Genomic DNA, 17,882 nt, shown 5'->3' on the forward strand with positions numbered 1-17,882 from the left:
AAGTCAGGTGCCCTTGGTCTTCTCAGCCACCTGGGCTCATGTTCAACTGTGCTAACCAGCATCCCCAGGCTCTTCTCTGTCCCACAGTTTTCCAGTCACTTTGCCCCAAGCCTGGAGCGTTCCACTGCATTGGTGTGACCCAAATACCTGATACTTTACAAGCACAAACTTAAGAGGCAATTTCTAGAAAAATAATGTTGTTTAACTTAATCGTAGACACTTAGTTTCAGTAAAGGCAATAAGACCACTGAATTATATCAACCCAGCTGTAATACTGAGAGGGTCTGTACACTCTGCAACAAAGTAATTCTGCTCAGGATGTCCTGGTTCATGTGGAAAACCACCAGGCAAATATCTGAGCAGCCATCATGGACAGTTAAATGAACACACAAAGCAATGCTTTTCCTCACCCTTGGTTTACTGTCAGACTGCTGTGTCAGCACTGAAAAGCCTGCATGAACACTGCTGCTTACAGAAAAAAAATTACTTGACTAGACAGACATTTTACTAAAGTTGTAGCTTACATAGAGAAATTACATATTCAAGAAGTGTGTTGTTTGACAGCTGTATTGAAGTTACTTCTGCATTCTCCTCAAACCACTGCTCTATGAAAAACCCCTCTGTTCATAGAATTTCCCTGTTAGCTTTAATAAGGATCATCTTTTGTGGCAGGCAATGCCCTTAACCAGGCACCTTTTACAGAAATAGTAACAGAGTTAACTGTTAATGGGAACACTTCGCTATTGTGTCTTTCTGAAAATACAGTGAAAGGTCTTAACCAGTGTGTAACCTCAGGCACCCTTCCTGGATCAAGTTGATCAAAGGTGGCCTGAATGTTGGGTTCTGACATGTACAGCACAGATGAAGTGGCTGTTAGTTCTGGCTCACAGCACTGACTATACTACTATTGCATCTGTGCTACAAAAACTGGCACTGTACTGGCACGAGCCTTTACTCCAACCGCAAGAACCACAGCACTGATGCTTCTACCACTCCTTCTCTCCAGTGTCAAATACACACAATAGAAGCTATAAAAATTATTAATCACTCTCCTTTCCCCTTTAAGAAAATCCTACATCTCCCTACAATACACAGTTAAACATAAGCTTTATGTCAGTTGCCAGTTTTCAAAGTAGTTACAAACTGAGAGATGTCAGACAGTGCCTTGTCTGTTTCAAGGAACAAGCCTCATTCCCCAGCCAATCCAGACCTTATTCCATGTCCAGAGTGACCATGGCTCGCCCTCTCAACAGCACCACTTTTAGACCACTTGGCTTTTAGACCCATTTCTAACTCATCTCTAACCCCTGTGCCTTCAAGATGCTTGGGAATGCCCTGGACACACAGACCTGCCACCTCCCAGCCAGGCTTTCTGGATGTGCCTGAGCAGGGGCTGTCCTGAACACAGCTCAGCATCACCACAGTCCTCAGCATTCTCAGCAGCTGGGAAGACAATCACAGATCTGTTTCTCTCCCTGGATCTTCTCTGACAGCCCAAAAATACATTAAGCCTTTAATTAATATTTTTTTACAAATATTTTCTTGAGACCTATCTCAGAATGCAACAGCTCTGTCTCCCAGCCCGATGGAGACGCTTGCACAGCCCAGCACTGAGGGCACGGACTCGCAGGCCACCAGAGGTGTGTGAGCTGTGCAGCAGCAAAGGCACAACCTGAAGGAACTTGAGAGCACAAGAACTGTCATCTTGGCATGGAAGGACCACATTGTTCTGCCTGGGTTGCACACTATGATCCCTGCTTCCAGACTAACCATGGAAGCACTGCCAGCTTAAAGGACACCTGGGGAGAACACTCACCATGATGCAACTCAGAAGGGAGTTCAGCAACAGTCTAAGCAACAGCAGGTGACTGGAGCTGTTTCCTAAAAGTAAAGTGATCCAAATGGAGAGGGCAAAGACTAACACTCCCTTCATTCCAAAGTACATGCAAACAGTCACTGTAAAAAATTTAATTGAAAGAATGTCTCAAAAGTACTTACTCTCAGGTAAATTTAATTTGATTAGTTAATATAAGGAAATTAGATTTAAATACTTCCCAAACTGAGAAAAGATTTCAAGCTCTGATGATGAACACACCTACCTAACCTGTGAGAACCTCAAGTCTGGTACTTGTTCCAAACTAAAGAAAAGCTACCAACTGAAAAATGGTTCAGTATTTCAACTCAAGCATTTTCTGATTGCACAGAAAACGTAACAACCCAGTAATCCAACAGAAAGTGTATCGTGTGTACACAGTTTTCTTGGTTCACACCACCTTCAACTAAATCAAGGGGAACCTTGATGATCTTCCCCACCCCCCCAGTCTTAATAGCTTTTACTACTAATCAGGCAGAATTAAATACTGTAGTGAATTGAGATGAGGGAACAGGATTCCCATTTCCCAACATAACTACACACTTTACAGCTTACTAACCAAAGATATGAGAGACATTTAAATGTATTCATGTGAAAAACTATAATCTAGACCAGTTTCCTTTGCTTAGTCTTAACAGGATTATCAGAAATTTTACAGACTTCTCATGCAACTCAACTGCCAGCATTCCTCTGATACACGCTCAAGATACACCTTCACAGACACTTTTTCTCCCAGACTGGTCCATTTTCTGTCTGAAGAGCCACCTATATTGTGCTACCATCACACATCTCCCACTTTAAGCCCTCCCATACGTTCCTGCCCTATGCTCATTAATTATGTTAATGCCCTACTATCCATCTTCAACTTCACAGCAAGATAGACAAAGGGCTGATTGCCACGGAAGGAGTCAGGGCTAAGAACAAAATAAATAAAAAACCATATCAACATCTCCTTACCTTCTGTGCTTTATCCTTCTGAAATACAAAGACAGGTGGAGCAATGGCAGGTTTTTCTGTAAAAAGAGAAATCATTGGGTTTTTCTCCAACCACATTCATTAGTAACTAATATGAAAATGTTATGTTCTGTGATGCCTTTACCAACAATGCATCCTCAAAGCAGTTAAATGGCAGTTACACATATTGTATCCAGCACTTCCCAGCAATATACACTTACAGGGCAAAAGAAGTGTTTTCAAATGAAGTGTTATCTGAGACAGTATCTGAAAGCTCTTTGTCTTTCCCCTCCAGATGTCCTTCCAACTAGCCCTTGTACCACAGGTCGGTACCTCAGGAGGAAGTGACCCTTTGTTGCAGTAACTCACTGGCTGAGCACATCCTTTTTGCTTCCCCATCATCACACATTCATGAAAAGGGAATTTGCTGGACACCTTCACATATCCCTTCCTTCAAGGCCATCTGACTGACACTTGATTACAGTTGTATTTCATTGTCACTGAAAGCTTTAGAGAGGTTCTAAATCAACATCTGCAGGTCTAAAATTTAAACCAGATATTCCATGCATATTATTACAGGGGGACCAGTTGTTCTGCATAATTTAAGAGCACATCTGCTTTCTACTTAGAGCTCTGAATCAAATATTAGCAGAACACTGTTGGCATTTCGTTTGCAAGAACAGAATTAATTTCTAGAATGAGTTTATGTTTCCATTGTCCTTCATGATCTCACAACTGTCTCAATGTCCTGAATAACAGAGGAACACGGGGAGAGCATGTGTGAGCTCTCCTGAGAGTTTAACAAACTGGTGCATCTTGTGCATGAGTGGTATTTGTAGGGAAGTTCCTTACACACTCTGCAGTCATCGCCCCTCGTGTTTTTAGGGCTGGAGATGAGAACAATATTTCAGTCTGTCCTCAGAGTGACACTGCAGTGAACCAATGGGATTTAGAGAGAGCTGAATTTTGGCTCATTTCTTTGCAAAAGTTCCACTTTTGCAATTATCCAGTCTTGCAAACAAGTCTAGACATTTAATCAAAATTTTTAGAGCTTTCAGAACTTGAAAGGCTTATCATAAAAAAGGAACATAAAGCCATCAAGAGGAATTGCCTTGCACTTAAAAAAAGGACAGTATTACAAAACCCTCCATAAAGCAGCTGCAGCATCAGTAAAGCAATTGGATCAGTATATAAGGAAAAGAGGGTGAGATTGTCCACTGCAACTTTTGCTGATATACACATAAAATTATGAAAATTGTTACAAGAACTGTGCATTTATTTGTGAGGGTGGAGAAACACCTTTCTGCTCTTCTGTGGAAAACCACTGTAAGGCTGATCTTGCAAGACTGGCATAACTTGTTCTACAAAAGGTAAAATTAATCAAGAAATTAATATCCTTACACATCATTTTTGCCCAGTCTTTTTTCCCCTTTATTTCCTAAGTTCTTCTATCCATCAAATACCACCAAAACTTAAAACTGCTTAATAAAAGTAATGCAGGCAATCCATTTCAAAAGTGAAAAACAATCTACCACCTAATGAAGGTCATCAACAGATCCTTAACTGCAATACTTGTCCCAAAAAACAGACTGTGTTGAAACAAACCAGGGATCCCTTTGGATCCCCTCAGCCTCTATAACCATAACCTGCCTGTGGGAGGTTCCACCCAGGCACGGGCCAGGCTTCCAACCCTCGACTTCAAAGTGACACTCATTTCTTTACACTGTGTGCTGTATTTCAGTCCTCATTAGTGCTACAGCTACAGCAGGCCCTCTGCCAAACCAGGCAATGTGGAGATCTGCCAGAATGTGGGACCTGATTGTGTCACGCAGACCTCACAAGAGACTCCTGTACCAAACCCCACAGATACCAAGGAGAACAGAACAAAGAAACTACTCATCCAGTGTTTAATAACGGATAGAAGTACTGAGAGGGAAGAAAGCAGATAAGAAAAGAAGATCCAACAACAATGCAAAGGGCAGAGGAAACAAGGGACAGCTGGCAAAAGACTGGATGTTGAGGCAAAGAACACAAAATACAAGATGGAAGTCTGGTGATTGAAAACTGAGCACCCAGAAAAAAAGAAGAGGGATGCCAGGAAAGAGGGATGAGGAAAGCTCACAGAAAATAAAAATTAGATGGAAAAAACAAAGAACAAAACAGAGTGAAAAGAACAAATATCTGAGATTGTGTCCACCTACGACAAACAAGACTGGAAAAGATACCCAGTAAAGCAAACTATGGCCAGGCCTGTTAGTGAAGCTGGAAACAGGAACAGCAGCACAACGTCAGAGTCGCTGTGCAGAGAAGAGACACAGAGCTCTGTCCTCAAGCTCCAGGAATCTCAGCATCACTCTTGGTAACTGAGACCAACCCGACAGGATGGAACCCATCAGGAACAGCAGGCACTCAGCTACCAACTGCACCAGTGTTTACTCAGGCACTTATTCCACAAAGAAACGTTTTTTTCACTGTGTCACAGAAGTCTGCAACAAGATCACAATGCTGGAAACGTTTCCCTAATTCAGCCCAGAGAATGGATCACCAGATTGTCTGACCTGGTCACCTTCACTAAACACTGCATAGTTTTCTGAGCCTTATTTTAATTTCAGGGAAACGTTTCCACTGAAGGCATTAAAAGTAAATTATTACTGCCCTCAATCATCCATTACCTCACCTGGTAAAAAATTCTCATGCTAAATTTTCCACTCAAATATCCTGCTTCAGGTTTTGGTTCTGATTCCTGGTTATGTTTTTAAATGCATTTACATAGAGCTCTCTAGCACTTGTTTTTCCTACAAAAGGAACTATGCATACCATATTTCCCTATGAACTGAAGAAACACCCTCACAGGTTTTATTTTTGTAGATCAGAAATGCAGATGTCAGAGAGTTCTTCAGTTCTTCCCCTTAAGTGCTGCTTCAAAACAAGAACCACATTGTTGATTGTACTGGCCAACCTCAGGGGCACTTCTGTTCCACCAAGGTGTCTGAAGGATGAGGGACACTAAAAGATGGATCTGCCAGGTCCACAAAACTGTCATCAACTTAAAAAGAAAATAAAGCATGATAAGGGAAGGAAAAAAACCCCCAACCTTCAAACTTCAGGTACAATACACAAAAGAGAACATGAGATTGTCACCCAAGAGATAAAGTCAGAGCACATCGTTCTTAAAACATGAGGAACACATTTCATTCTTCTCCAGACAAGGAGACAGAAACATGACAAAACAAGGATCTGAATTAAAAATGTCAATTTTCTAAGCAAGTCAGTCTCAGTAAAGGTGCTCTGAGAAAGTCCAAGCATGCAGGAAGGAAACTAAACTGTCAGTACTTGATGTCAGCAGCAGTACCTGTCCAATCTGAAGATCTGGAACTCGTTCAAACCTGAATGGTAGTAGGCTGTCAAATCCATCTGAAAATGAACAGAATCCTTCCTACCATTTATTCCCAAATTACAGATATTTCAACCTGCATGAATAACTACAAAAACCTCAAGAGCTGACTTTCATAGGGTAAATTTCTTTAACATATTTTACTGTCAAGTCCTTAACTACCAATAAATGCCCTACAGAAAAACACAAGTACCACTAACCCTGCTCAGCTTCCTTCAAAAGCCCTTGAAACAAAAACACAGAAACACAAAATATTACCTCAGTGGCTGAGGCAGAGGTATCACCTGCAACTCACACATGCTGTTTAATGTGAGATCTTTAACTTAGAAACATGAGCATTGGGAACTGTAGCAAACTCTCCCATACCAACCACATTTCCCACAAAACACCCACTCACATGAATGCAGCCACAGCAGGTGGTGCACCTCTATCAGCCACAAGGTCTTGGACCTTCACTGCACCATGGAATGACCCATTACTGAAAAAATCCCAGGGGTCAATGGGAACAGGAGAAGCTTCTGCAGGTGCACTGGTGGTATGAGAAAGGCCAGGGAATATATGGACCTTCTCTGGCAGGAAATGGGAGACTTGGTCACTGGGGACATGGAGAAGGCTGAGGCGGTCAATGGTGGTTTTGAGTCAGTCTTCACCAAGTGCTCCAGACACACCACCTGAGTTACAGAAGGTGAAGGCAGGGACTGGCAGAATGAAGGACCATCTGCTACAGGAGAACAAGGTTGAGACCATCTAAGGTACCTGAAAGTGCACAAGACCATGGGACCTGATGATATGGATCCATGGAGCCTGAGGGAACTGGCAAAGGAAGTGGCCAAGCCACTCTTCATTCACTGAGACATTGTGGCCACCTGGTAAAGTTCCCACTGACTGTAAAAGGGGAGACATAACCCCCATTTTGGAAACACGAAAAAAAGAAGACCTGGGGAACTGGCTGGCCAGTCTGTGCCTGGCAGGATGATGGAGCAGATCCTCCTGGAAACTGTGCTAAGGCACACAGAAAACAAGTGGGTGACTGGTGACAGCCAATGTGGGTTCACTAACAGCAAACCATGTCTGACAAATCTGGGGGCCTTCTATGACTGAGATGGTGTCGGTGGATGAGGGAAAAAGACAACATCTACATGGACTTGTGGAAAACATTTGAGACTGTACTGGAGGAGATCCTTGTCTTTAAATTTGAAAGACCTGAGTCTGACAGATGGATCACTCCCTGGATAAGGAACTAGCTGGATGGCCACACTCAAGAGTTTGGGTGAAGAGCTCAGTGTCTAAGTGGAGACCAAGTCTGGGACCAGCACTATTTAACATCTTTGGCAGTGACATGGACAGTGGGATGGAGGCCAGGCTGAGCTGGGTGGTGCAGCCAGTGCACTGGACAGAAGGGATGGGGGATCCAGAGGGACCAAGACAGGAGAGGCAGGTCAGGCAAACTTTATGAAATCCTACAAGGCCAAGTGCAACTCCTGTACCCAGGTCAGGGCAATCCCAAGCACAAGGACAGGCTGAGTGGAGAGTGGATTGAGAACAGCCCTGAGGAGAAGGATGTGGGCATACAGGTAGACAAGAAGCTCAACATGACCTGACCACATGCACCAGAAGCCCAAAAGGCCCCTGTGTCCTGGGCTGATCCCACAGCATGGGGCAGCAGGTAAGGGTGGCATTCTGACCCTCTGACCCACTCATGTGAGATCCCACTTGGAATCCTGTGTCCAGCTTTGGGGACCAACATCAGAAAGAGAAATGCAGGAGCTGCTGGAACAAATGCAGAGGAAGCCACAGAGATGCTCCAAGGGCTGGAGTCCCTTTGCTCTGGAGACAGGATGGGAGAGGTGTGTGTGTTCAGCCTGGGGAAGGGAAGGCTCCATGGAAACGTTAGATCCCCTTCCACTGCCTCAAGGGGATCCAAAAACACTGGAGAGGGACTTTGGACAAGGGAGAATGACTTCAAACTGACCAGAGGGCAAATAGATACTAGATATTAGGAGGAAATTCTTGACTGTGAGGGTGATGAGACACTGGCACAGGTTTCTTCATAGAGCCATCTCTGGCAACATTCATGGCCAGACTGGATAAGGCTTGGAGCACCCTGACTGAGGGGAAGGTGTCCCTGCACATTGTGGTGGGGGGAGGTGTTGGAACCAGACAGTCTTCAAAGGCCCCTTCCAACCCCAAACACTTTAAGATTCTATGGAAAGAAACCCCTGCAGGAGAGTATGTTTCTGTGCAGAGTTCTCAGGCTCACAGAGTAAATCCCATGGCAAAGCAGTGACAAAGGGCAAGAGGACAGTTGTCATCTTCACCACTGAGACCACTGTGTCTCTGCCATAAGGGCACAGGATAATTCAGACTGGGGGTCTTTAGTCCAACCTCCTGCTCCAAGTTAGTTATAAAGTCAGGCCAAATTAATCAGGTTATCCAGCCTGGTCTTAAAATCCAAGGAAGGAGGCTGAGAAGCCTCCCAGAGTAATCCCTTCTGCTGCTTGACTCTCCTTATGGTGAAAAGACCCCACTACCCCCACAAAAACTCAACCTTGCCCCTATTTCCAGTCTAAACATCTCGTTCCACCTCTCACTTTTTTTGGTCCTTCCAACATACACCACTCTGATGAGCCTTGGTCTGCCTAAGAACCTCCTCACAGACCAAGATAAGCTGCAAATGTGCCTCTCTGAACCTTCTTTTCTCTACACTGAACAAGTCCAGTTCCTTCAGCCTCTCCTGAAAGGACCACCAAACATCTTGGTGATCCATATTAATCTTTAAATTTTAGAAGAAACCCAGACTTCATGCCATGAAAACAACTTTCAACACCTCACCAGACCTGCTGTAGCCAGGTCATTTAGAGGAGAATTTATTTCTAGGGCTAAGAACTACAATGCTTGAAATACTTTAAATTTACTCCAAGTTACATTTAGAAATGCAATAGTGCCTAATTACATGGAAAACTACAGGAGAAGCAGAAAAAAAGGAAAGGACTCAGCAGCTTTGTGGCAGGTGAGTCCTTGCCTGGATCTCAGAAGGACCTTCAACACCAGGGACATACAAGTTGAAAATTGCTGCTTTAACTTATTATAACACCTCACCTGAGAGAAAAAGTGTATCAAAGTTGTGACCAACAAATGAGTGATAAAAAGGAGAACAGCAATTAGTGTGTTAACTGACTGGAAATACTCAAGAGTGGTAATTTATCACCTGATAAGCCTGAACAGGTGAGAGTCAAGAAAATATAAATTCAAAGTTAGGTTTAATTATGTTTATTGGAACAGTGCAGGCCACAAATGTGTTCTTGGGATTTTTTTACCTTAATTATTCTATTTACATTATGAAGACCAGAATAACCATGGCAAGTATAACATCTTAAGATATATGGGCAATTTCCAACATTATAAAATTCTAGAGGTGTTCATAACAGCAAGATTCTCTTCCAAAAGCTACAAACAGACAAAGCAAAGACCAAGATACCACACCAAGAGCTGATCTGCAAAAAGACCCCACAAGCAAAGACCAACCACAGTTGGTTAGAAAGAACAAGCAGCATGACTGGATCATTCATGGTGACACTTCACAAGTGATGTCACAGTGAACACAAATGACAAGGGGAAAAGATACAGCTCTGCTTCATTGGCAAAACTTTGCTAAGTTGCTGTTTATGAAGTATAACATCAGATGTTCTCATTCATCTTCAAACCCTTCTTTTGTCTTAGCAGGCAACTCCCACAGCTGGCTGGGAAGGCAGAGTGCCTTAAATAGTCAAGCTTCAACTAAACCTTCCCACACCACATTTAAAGCACAAATATTCAGTGTTTGCAGAGTGTGTGTTATTTCATTTCCCAAGCCCCCGTGGCATTAAGAGAAATAAAACAACCCTCTGCAAAAATAGGTCATTTTACAATTTTAGATCAGGAACTTCAAATTAAGTAAATGTCTCGAGTCTGAAATGGAAAAAAGTAGCTTATTTTCACATGAGAGGAAGAAGAAAACCCTGAGAAAATTTTGCAATGCAGATAAAATATTTATAAAGAACTCTAAAAAAGCATTAACAAAAATAATTAAAGCATTTAGACAGCTCTATTAAGTAGTTCTTTATGGTGTTTGGGTGTGAATTAGGACACGTCATTCAGTCTAACTTTGCACCCACTGATCTATCTGAAGTCACCATGGGAAAAAAAGATCTTGTTTGTAGACCTCACAAACACCAGAGAAAGTGGTGAGTGCTGCCTTTCCCCTCAAAGCAACAACAGACCTTCCCTTCTCCAAAAGCATCATACAAGTCTGGCAAAAGAATGATACTGATTAGTCTGAAAGGAACTGCTTCAGTTCCCTCATCTTCTGCACATTTCATGCAACCAAGGAATATGCAGAGTTGGAAGGAAGCCCTCAGGGTCATGTCCAACTCCTGGCCCTCTGCAGGACATCCAACAATCACTGCACATGACAGAGAATTGTCCAAGTGCTTCCTGAACTCAGCCAGGGTCGGTGCTGTGACCACTTCCCCAGGAGCCTGTTCAGTGCCCAGCCACCCTCTGGGTGGAAAACCTTTTCCTGATATCGAGCCTCAAACACCCCTGACTCAGCTCCAGCCATTTCCTCAAGTCCTATCACTGGTCACAAGGATGAAGAGATGGGTGCCTGCCCTTCTGCAGCCCCTCAAGAAGATGAAGATCACAGTGAGGACTCCCCTCAGACTCACCCTCTCCAGGCTCAACAAACCAAGTGGTACAAGTGACTCCTCACAGCTTCCCTTCCAGACCCTTCACCAACCCTGGGGGTCTCCTTTGGATGCTCTCTAACAGCTTGCTGTCCTTTTGCTCTTGTGGTGACCAGAACTGCTGCCAGGGCTCAAGATGTGCTCTGCCACAACAGCACAGGGCAGTCCCCTCCCTCACCTGGCCAGCAATGCCAGGCCCTGGCTGGCCCTCCTGGCTGGCTCATATTCACCTTCCCATTGACCAGGGCCCCCACATCACTTTGGTCTCCAGCCTTCACATACAAGTAAACCCATTATGATCATGCACTGCATATTTAACAATTTCATAAAGCAAAGCAAGTTGCAGGCACCTCCTGAAAGGGAAATCTGAAAACACCCATTAAATTTGCATCACCTTTCAGCCACTGAAGAGACAAAGTAATTCATTTCCCATACAAAGAGGTTCTGCTGTCCAAAGTGCAGCTTCAGCAGCAAGTTAGAGACAAGAAAACTACCAGTTGTGTGTTAGTGGCAAGTTAATGAGAAAAGCTTTCAGGTTCACCTGAATCTCTAGGGCTGACACAAAGCTGCTCCTTCTCTTTGATACTCCACTGCCACTGTGTCAAGTGTCAGTTTGAATCCCCAACCCAGCTGGAACACCAGAGAACATCAACCCAAACACTCTAGAAAAGGTCTCTAAGAGCACTCAGGAACTACTTTATACAGTGGTCACTACAATAATTGTGCCTACACTCCAAAATACTGGTTTCAATAATTAACCTCAAAATGACAATCCCCAAAGCCTTTATCACAATGTCACTAAATCCTTGCAATGACATTAATCAAACTTCACACAGTTTAGGGAGAATTCACTCTCTCCCATTCCTTGGCTCCACACACTTATCAGCTGAGCTCCTCTCACCATCACAGGCAATGCCAAGACCTGGATTGTTCCTGGCAAACTTCACAGTACAAACTTCTATGGAAAGTGGCACCAGGATCTTTCAACCCCCCTTTTTTTGCAGTAGGGGATCCCTCCTAATTCAACAACCTCCTTCTGTCAAGATACAGCTGGGCACCATTTCACTACAGAGAGGTAGGGAAACAGTTTTACCAACTCACCAGAGAAAAAGGAAAGAGAAGTGAATGGAAAAAATTCAAGGAACAATTCTGTGATGGGTTTGATCCATGGCCGAGCTAAAACCACTACAAATGAGAATGAAAAAATGAAATGGTCATGAGCATATTAAAGGAAATGCCTGTAGCTTTGAGGAAAGTTATCACAGAAAGATCATCCACTAAAATAGTTTGAAGTTTCTGTAGTAGTTTTGGCTTTAGTCAGCATAGGTCCCCATTTAGGCCTCAGTTTTTAGCAGGCCTCAAAGGTTGTGACACAGATTAGAGGGGACAGGCATCATCTGACTTAAGCAGCCAAAGAGGTATTTCATATCATCTGACATCATCAGGAAGTGTCAGGGAGTGTAACAAGCAAGGTGGGAGGAGTCTCTGCTCTCTTCGGTCCCTGCTTCTGACCAGGAGGTTCCCGCTCCCTGACTGCTGATATCAGGCCCTGCTGCCGGTCCCACGGGGACGTGAGCACATTCCTGTTAATTCCTCTTTCCCTCCTGCCTCTGTTTACCCGGGGACGTGAGCACATTCCTGTTAATTCCTCTTTCCCTCCTGCCTCTGTTCACCCTGGGACGTGAGCACATTCCTGTTAATTCCTCTTTCCCTCCTGCCTCTGTTTAGCCTGGGACGTGAGCACATTCCTGTCAATTCCTCTTTCCCTCTTGCTGGGAGGTTTCCTTTGGGGAGGGGGTTTGGTTGGCTTGGAGTTTCACCTGTTAGCTGGGGTGACCTGGGTGAGCCTGTTGTTGTTTCCTGTCACTCTGTGCTATTTCATACTCTGTGTTGAGCTCTCCTCTTCTCTGTATAAATACAAAAACCTCCCTGTGTCTAAAGCCTCGTTTCTGCTGTTCTCCCTCACTCTCCTGCTCTGGGAGTGGACTTTGTGACTGGGTACCAGGCAGTTGGCAGCTCAAACTATAACAGTTACAAAAGACACTGGGAGAATGATTACTTGGAGGCAGCACTGACAGCTCAACAGTGATTTAAGACACTCATCAGTCTAAGAGAGACACCAGAACTTAGAAGGTAAAAATAACTAATATACTGATGGAAACAGAAAAAAACAATTAATCAATTGAAACAAAAGGGTGTCATGGTAATTGCAATAGGTTAAAAAAGCTTTGCATTAGTAAAATGAGAAGAGACACAGCACAAACCCCAGCAATTTTCAAGAGCAGAAAAAGGGTTGCTGCAGTAACCAAATGCTGAGTCTCAGATGCAGGAACAGACAAGAACAGCTCCTGCTCAAACGAGCCACACAGTCTGCAAGAACAGCTCAAACCTCTTTCCAGGTACTCATGTCTAGTGTCAAAGAACAATTGGGTTCACCCCCCCAGTGAGGTACCAGTGAGACAGCTCTGATGTGCACATCAGTTGGAATTAAGGAACAAAGAGCTTTGCTGTAACACACTTGGTCTGTGAACGTGAACATTTAGAATCACAGAATGGGTTGGGTTGGGTTGGAAAAGACCTCCGAGATCATCAAGTCCAACCCTTGATCCAACCCCACTGTGATCACAGAGTGCCCTGGGCTGGTGATCACAGTGGGGTTGGATCAAGAGGTGGTGGATTCTCCCTCAGTGCCACATCCATAGAATGGATTGGGTTGGAAAAGCCCTCCAAGATCATCAAGTCCAACCCTTGGTCCAACTCCAGTCCCTTTACCAGATCATGGCACTCAGTGCCACGGCCAAGCTCAGGTTCAAACCCTCCAGGGATGGGGAATCCACCCCCTCTCTGGGCAGCCCATTCCAATCCCTGAGCACTCTCTCTGCAAAGAATTTCTTTCTGATCTCCAACTTCAATTTCCCCTGGCAGAGCTTGAGCCCCCCTTGTCCTATTGCTGAGTGCCTGGGAGAAGAGACCAACCCCCACCTGGCCAGAACTTCCCTTCACTCAGGGGGTGGCCAAGCAAGGCCTGTCACAGGCAGAGTTCTGGAAACATCCACACCCAAATCTGCCACTCAGCACTGCAGAGGAGCCCCAGTCAGTGGCCTCTGAAGGTGCTTCAGTGGCTTGTGCATCCAACAGCCAGGGAAAACAGGACAGAAAAGTGTTCTGAAGGGATCAGAGAATCAGCTGGGTTGGAAGAGACCTCTGAGATCATCAATCCAACCCCTGATCCAACCCCACTGGGATCACTCTGGCACTCCGTGCCCTGGGCTGGTGATCCCAGTGGGGTTGGATCAAGATGTGGTGGATTCTCACTCAGTGCCACCTCCAGGGACAGAGAATCCACCCATTCCAATCCCTGAGCACTCTGTCTGCAAAGAATTTCTTTCTGATCTCCAACTTCAATTTCCCCTGGCAGAGCTTGAGCCCCCCTTGTCCTATTGCTGAGTGCCTGGGAGAAGAGACCAACCCCCAGCTGGCCAGAACTTCCCTTCAGGCAGTTCCAGACAGTGCTGAGGTCACCTCTGAGCCTCCTCTTCTCCAGGCTAAACACCCCCAGCTCCCTCAGCCTCTCCCCACAGCACTTGTGCTCCAGTCCCTTCTCCAGCCTCGTTGCTCTTCTCTTCTCACTTGGCTTGGAACAGACCTCTGAGCTCATCAAGTCCAACCCTTGGTCCAACTCCAGTCCCTTTACCAGATCATGGCACTCAGTGCCACGGCCAAGCTCAGCTGAAAACCCTCCAGGGATGGGGAATCCACCCCCTCTCTGGGCAGCCCATTCCAATCCCTGAGCACTCTCTCTGCAAAGAATTTTCTTCTGATCTCCAACTTCAATTTCCCCTGGCAGAGCTTGAGCCCCCCTTGTCCTATTGCTGAGTGCCTGGGAGAAGAGACCAACCCCCACCTGGCCAGAACTTCCCTTCAGGCAGTTCCAGCCAGTGCTGAGGTCACCTCTGATTTAGTTATCAAATACTTCAGATGACAGGACCAATATGAAGCAGAAGGTCAGAGACTATTTCAGCACAATATTTTGCCATCAGTAGCAAAATAGTTCCTTCAAATACTCAAATGAACACACCCAGGCAGAAGCAAGGAAAGCACTTCCCTACAAGAATGGGGGAAAAATCCTGAAGTGTTTAAGAAAGGAGAAAAGAGTCACCTGAGAAGAGCCTTGCCAGACCAGACTGCAAACAAGGAGAGCAGAAGGACTACAGAACTCACTGAGCTGCAGCAGAAAGAGGCAGATTCCAGCAAATGCATCTATTTCCACTGTTCTGCAAAGAACACAAGCCTCAAAAATGGAAGTGGAAGAAAGAAAACTAACAACAGCCAATGGTGTTAGAAAGAGCACAGACACCAGTTCCAAAGCAAGCTCCTCCTGCCTGACCTTGGGAGAGATTGTATCACATTCCTATTGCCAGAACAGACCAGCAAAGGGTGAGGAGGAGAACTCAGGAAGAAGATGCAAACATAAACTAAAAAGATTAGAAGGTGAGGGGAGTCACTGGGAGCAGAAAGGGGTCTGAAAAGGAAACAAGGGAAAAGAAGATCAGATGAAAGAGGATGGGATGACATTCCCTCTGCCATTCCAGACAACACCCAGCAGAAACACAGAGGGGGGTAGGAATCCATCAGTCAGCAGCACAGGATGCACTAAACACTGGAAACCTGGAATTCACTGTCCAGCTCCAGTTCCCCAGGACAATGGGAAGGTAAAGCAGGGGCTTGTGTGCCATAAGAGCCATTCCCAAGCCTCTGGCTCTAAAAGAACACAAAACTCATCAAATTTATTATAAGGTCATTACAATGACAGTATACAAATACTGTCATTAATTTTCTCATAAACAGTCACTACAGATTTAACTACTGCCATTCTTAAGACCACTTATCATGCTCCTTGGGCACTGACAGCTCATCCTGAGTCTGGAATTCAACAGCCACTGCTGCCCCACAGGATCTGTCCAGGAACTTGAGTGCAGTTGGACTCTCAGCTTGTTGCAGGCCTCAACCTCAAAGGCTGCACCTGCAACAGATATTTCCTTCCTGATGTTTAACATTAATATCAGAACCATAACTGGCACTAATACAGAGTTAAAATGTAAGAAACAATCTTGAAAAAGGGGCCTCACACCTTTTCCTTCACCTCCCTCAAGGCATTTCCTCCTCCCTCTTCCATTGGCTGGGAAGAGAAACAGCCCGGCCGGGCTTTAACTGAAACACCGAGGGACGTTTGTCAGCCCCAAAGGCAAACGATCAATGCCCATCGCCACTGAAAACATCCCTGCACACACCCTGGGGCAGAACACCCAAACCTGCGGTAGTGCAGAGCAAGTTCTCACAATCCTCTTCAGAAAAAAAATGAAGCCACTTAACTAGTGGAGTTCTGATGTTTTCAGCTCAAGAAAACAGTACATCTATTATGATAGCTCACCCCATTTTAAATAAGCACTTCTATCATTCTCTGGCTGGAGAAAGCATTAACAGGAGGATAAGCAAAGGAAAAACGTAGAGCGGTGCGAAAGTTGTGAACAATGACTCCGAAAAGCAGCCGGACAAGGCGGGGCACAAAGCGGCTCGGAGCCCCCCCGGGCCCGCGCAGGGAGCCCCGACCCGCCGCCGGCCGCCCCCCCGGAGCCCCGTGGGAGGTTCCTGCGGGGGCAGCCCCGGCCCGGCCCGCGGACAGCGAGACGGCCCGGCCGGGCGCTCCCTTTGTCCGGCCGCTCATCCCGCGGCGGGCCAGGCGGCCGCGGAGCAGGAGCGCTCCCGAGCGTGGGCCCGCGGCCAGGCGCGGCGCTGAGCGCGGCCTGCAGGGCCGGGCCCGGGCGACGGAGCTGAGCGGGGCCGGTGGGGCCGGTGCGGGCCGGGAGCGGCGCCCACAACTCCCGCCTACCTTCGTTCGCCAGGTCCGCCATTTTACTTCCTCAGCCGCGCCCACAATGCATCGCGCGGCCGGACGGCGCCGACAGCGCGGGCCGCGCGCCACGCGCACGCGCAGACATAAGGGCGCTCCGGAGCGGCGCTGCGCATGCGCGGGGGGCGGGGCCCTCCCGGGCGCTCTGCGGGGCCTCCTGCGGGCCCCGCCCCCCCCGGGTCAGGTCCGGCCCTTTTGTGTCCCCGCCCTGTCCCCGCTCTGTCCCCGCCCTGTCCCCGCTCTGTCCCCTCCCTGTCCCCGCTCTGTCCCCTCCCTGTCCCTGCCCTGTCCCCGCTCTGTCCCCTCCCTGTCCCCGCTCTGTCCCCTCCCTGTCCGGCCCTTTTGTGTCCCCTCCCTGTCCCCGCTCTGTCCCCTCCCTGTCCGGCCCTTTTGTGTCCCCTCCCTGTCCCCGCCCTGTCCCCGCCCTGTCCCCGCTCTGTCCCCTCCCTGTCCCCGCCCTGTCCCCGCCCTGTCCCCTCCCTGTCCCCGCCCTGTCCCCTCCCTGTCCCCGCCCTGTCCCCTCCCTGTCCCCTCCCTGTCCGGCCCTTTTGTGTCCCCTCCCTGTCCCCTCCCTGTCCGGCCCTTTTGTGTCCCCTCCCTGTCCCCGCTCTGTCCTCGCCCTGTCCCCTCCCTGTCCGGCCCTTTTGTGTCCCTTCTGTCCCCTTTGTGTCCCCTCCCTGTCCCCGCTCTGTCCCCTCCCTGTCCCCGCTCTGTCCCCGCCCTGTCCGGCCCTTTTGTGTCCCTTCTGTCCCCTTTGTGTCCCCTCTCTGTCCCCGCTCTGTCCCCTCTGTGTCCACGCTCTGTTCGGCCCTTTCGTGTCCCCTCTGTGCCCGCCCTGTCCCCGCTCTGTCCGACCCTTTTGTGTCCCTTCTGTCCCCTTTGTGTCCCCTCCCTGTCCCCGCTCTGTCCCCGCCCTGTCCCTGCTCTGTCCGCCCTTTTTGTGTCCCTTCTGTCCCCTTTGTGTCCCCTCCCTGTCCCCTCCCTGTCCCCCCTCTGTCCCCTCCCTGTCCCCGCCCTCTCCCCTCC

The 17,882-nt window shown here is 47.1% G+C and overlaps 1 protein-coding gene across 2 annotated transcripts in view; it reads right to left on the bottom strand.

Moving 5' to 3' along the window:
* RANBP3 (RAN binding protein 3) overlaps positions 1 to 17,043 on the bottom strand; it is a 62,523-nt gene extending 45,480 nt beyond the window's left edge. The window contains exons 1-2 of one of the 2 annotated variants that reach the window (XM_071577896.1): positions 16,836 to 17,043; positions 2,831 to 2,886 (exon numbers count right to left, since the gene is read on the bottom strand). In XM_071577896.1, coding sequence (XP_071433997.1) covers positions 2,831 to 2,886; positions 16,836 to 16,857 — 78 coding nt within the window. In that variant the 5' untranslated portion in view covers positions 16,858 to 17,043. The remainder of the gene's footprint in view (positions 1 to 2,830; positions 2,887 to 16,835) is intronic. The other variant, XM_071577897.1, reaches the window with a different exon arrangement.
* Positions 17,044 to 17,882: the final 839 nt, after the last annotated feature.

The sequence above is a fragment of the Pithys albifrons genome, chromosome 27 (genome assembly GCF_047495875.1).
Source record: "Pithys albifrons albifrons isolate INPA30051 chromosome 27, PitAlb_v1, whole genome shotgun sequence".
Classification (NCBI taxonomy): Eukaryota; Metazoa; Chordata; class Aves; order Passeriformes; family Thamnophilidae; genus Pithys; species Pithys albifrons.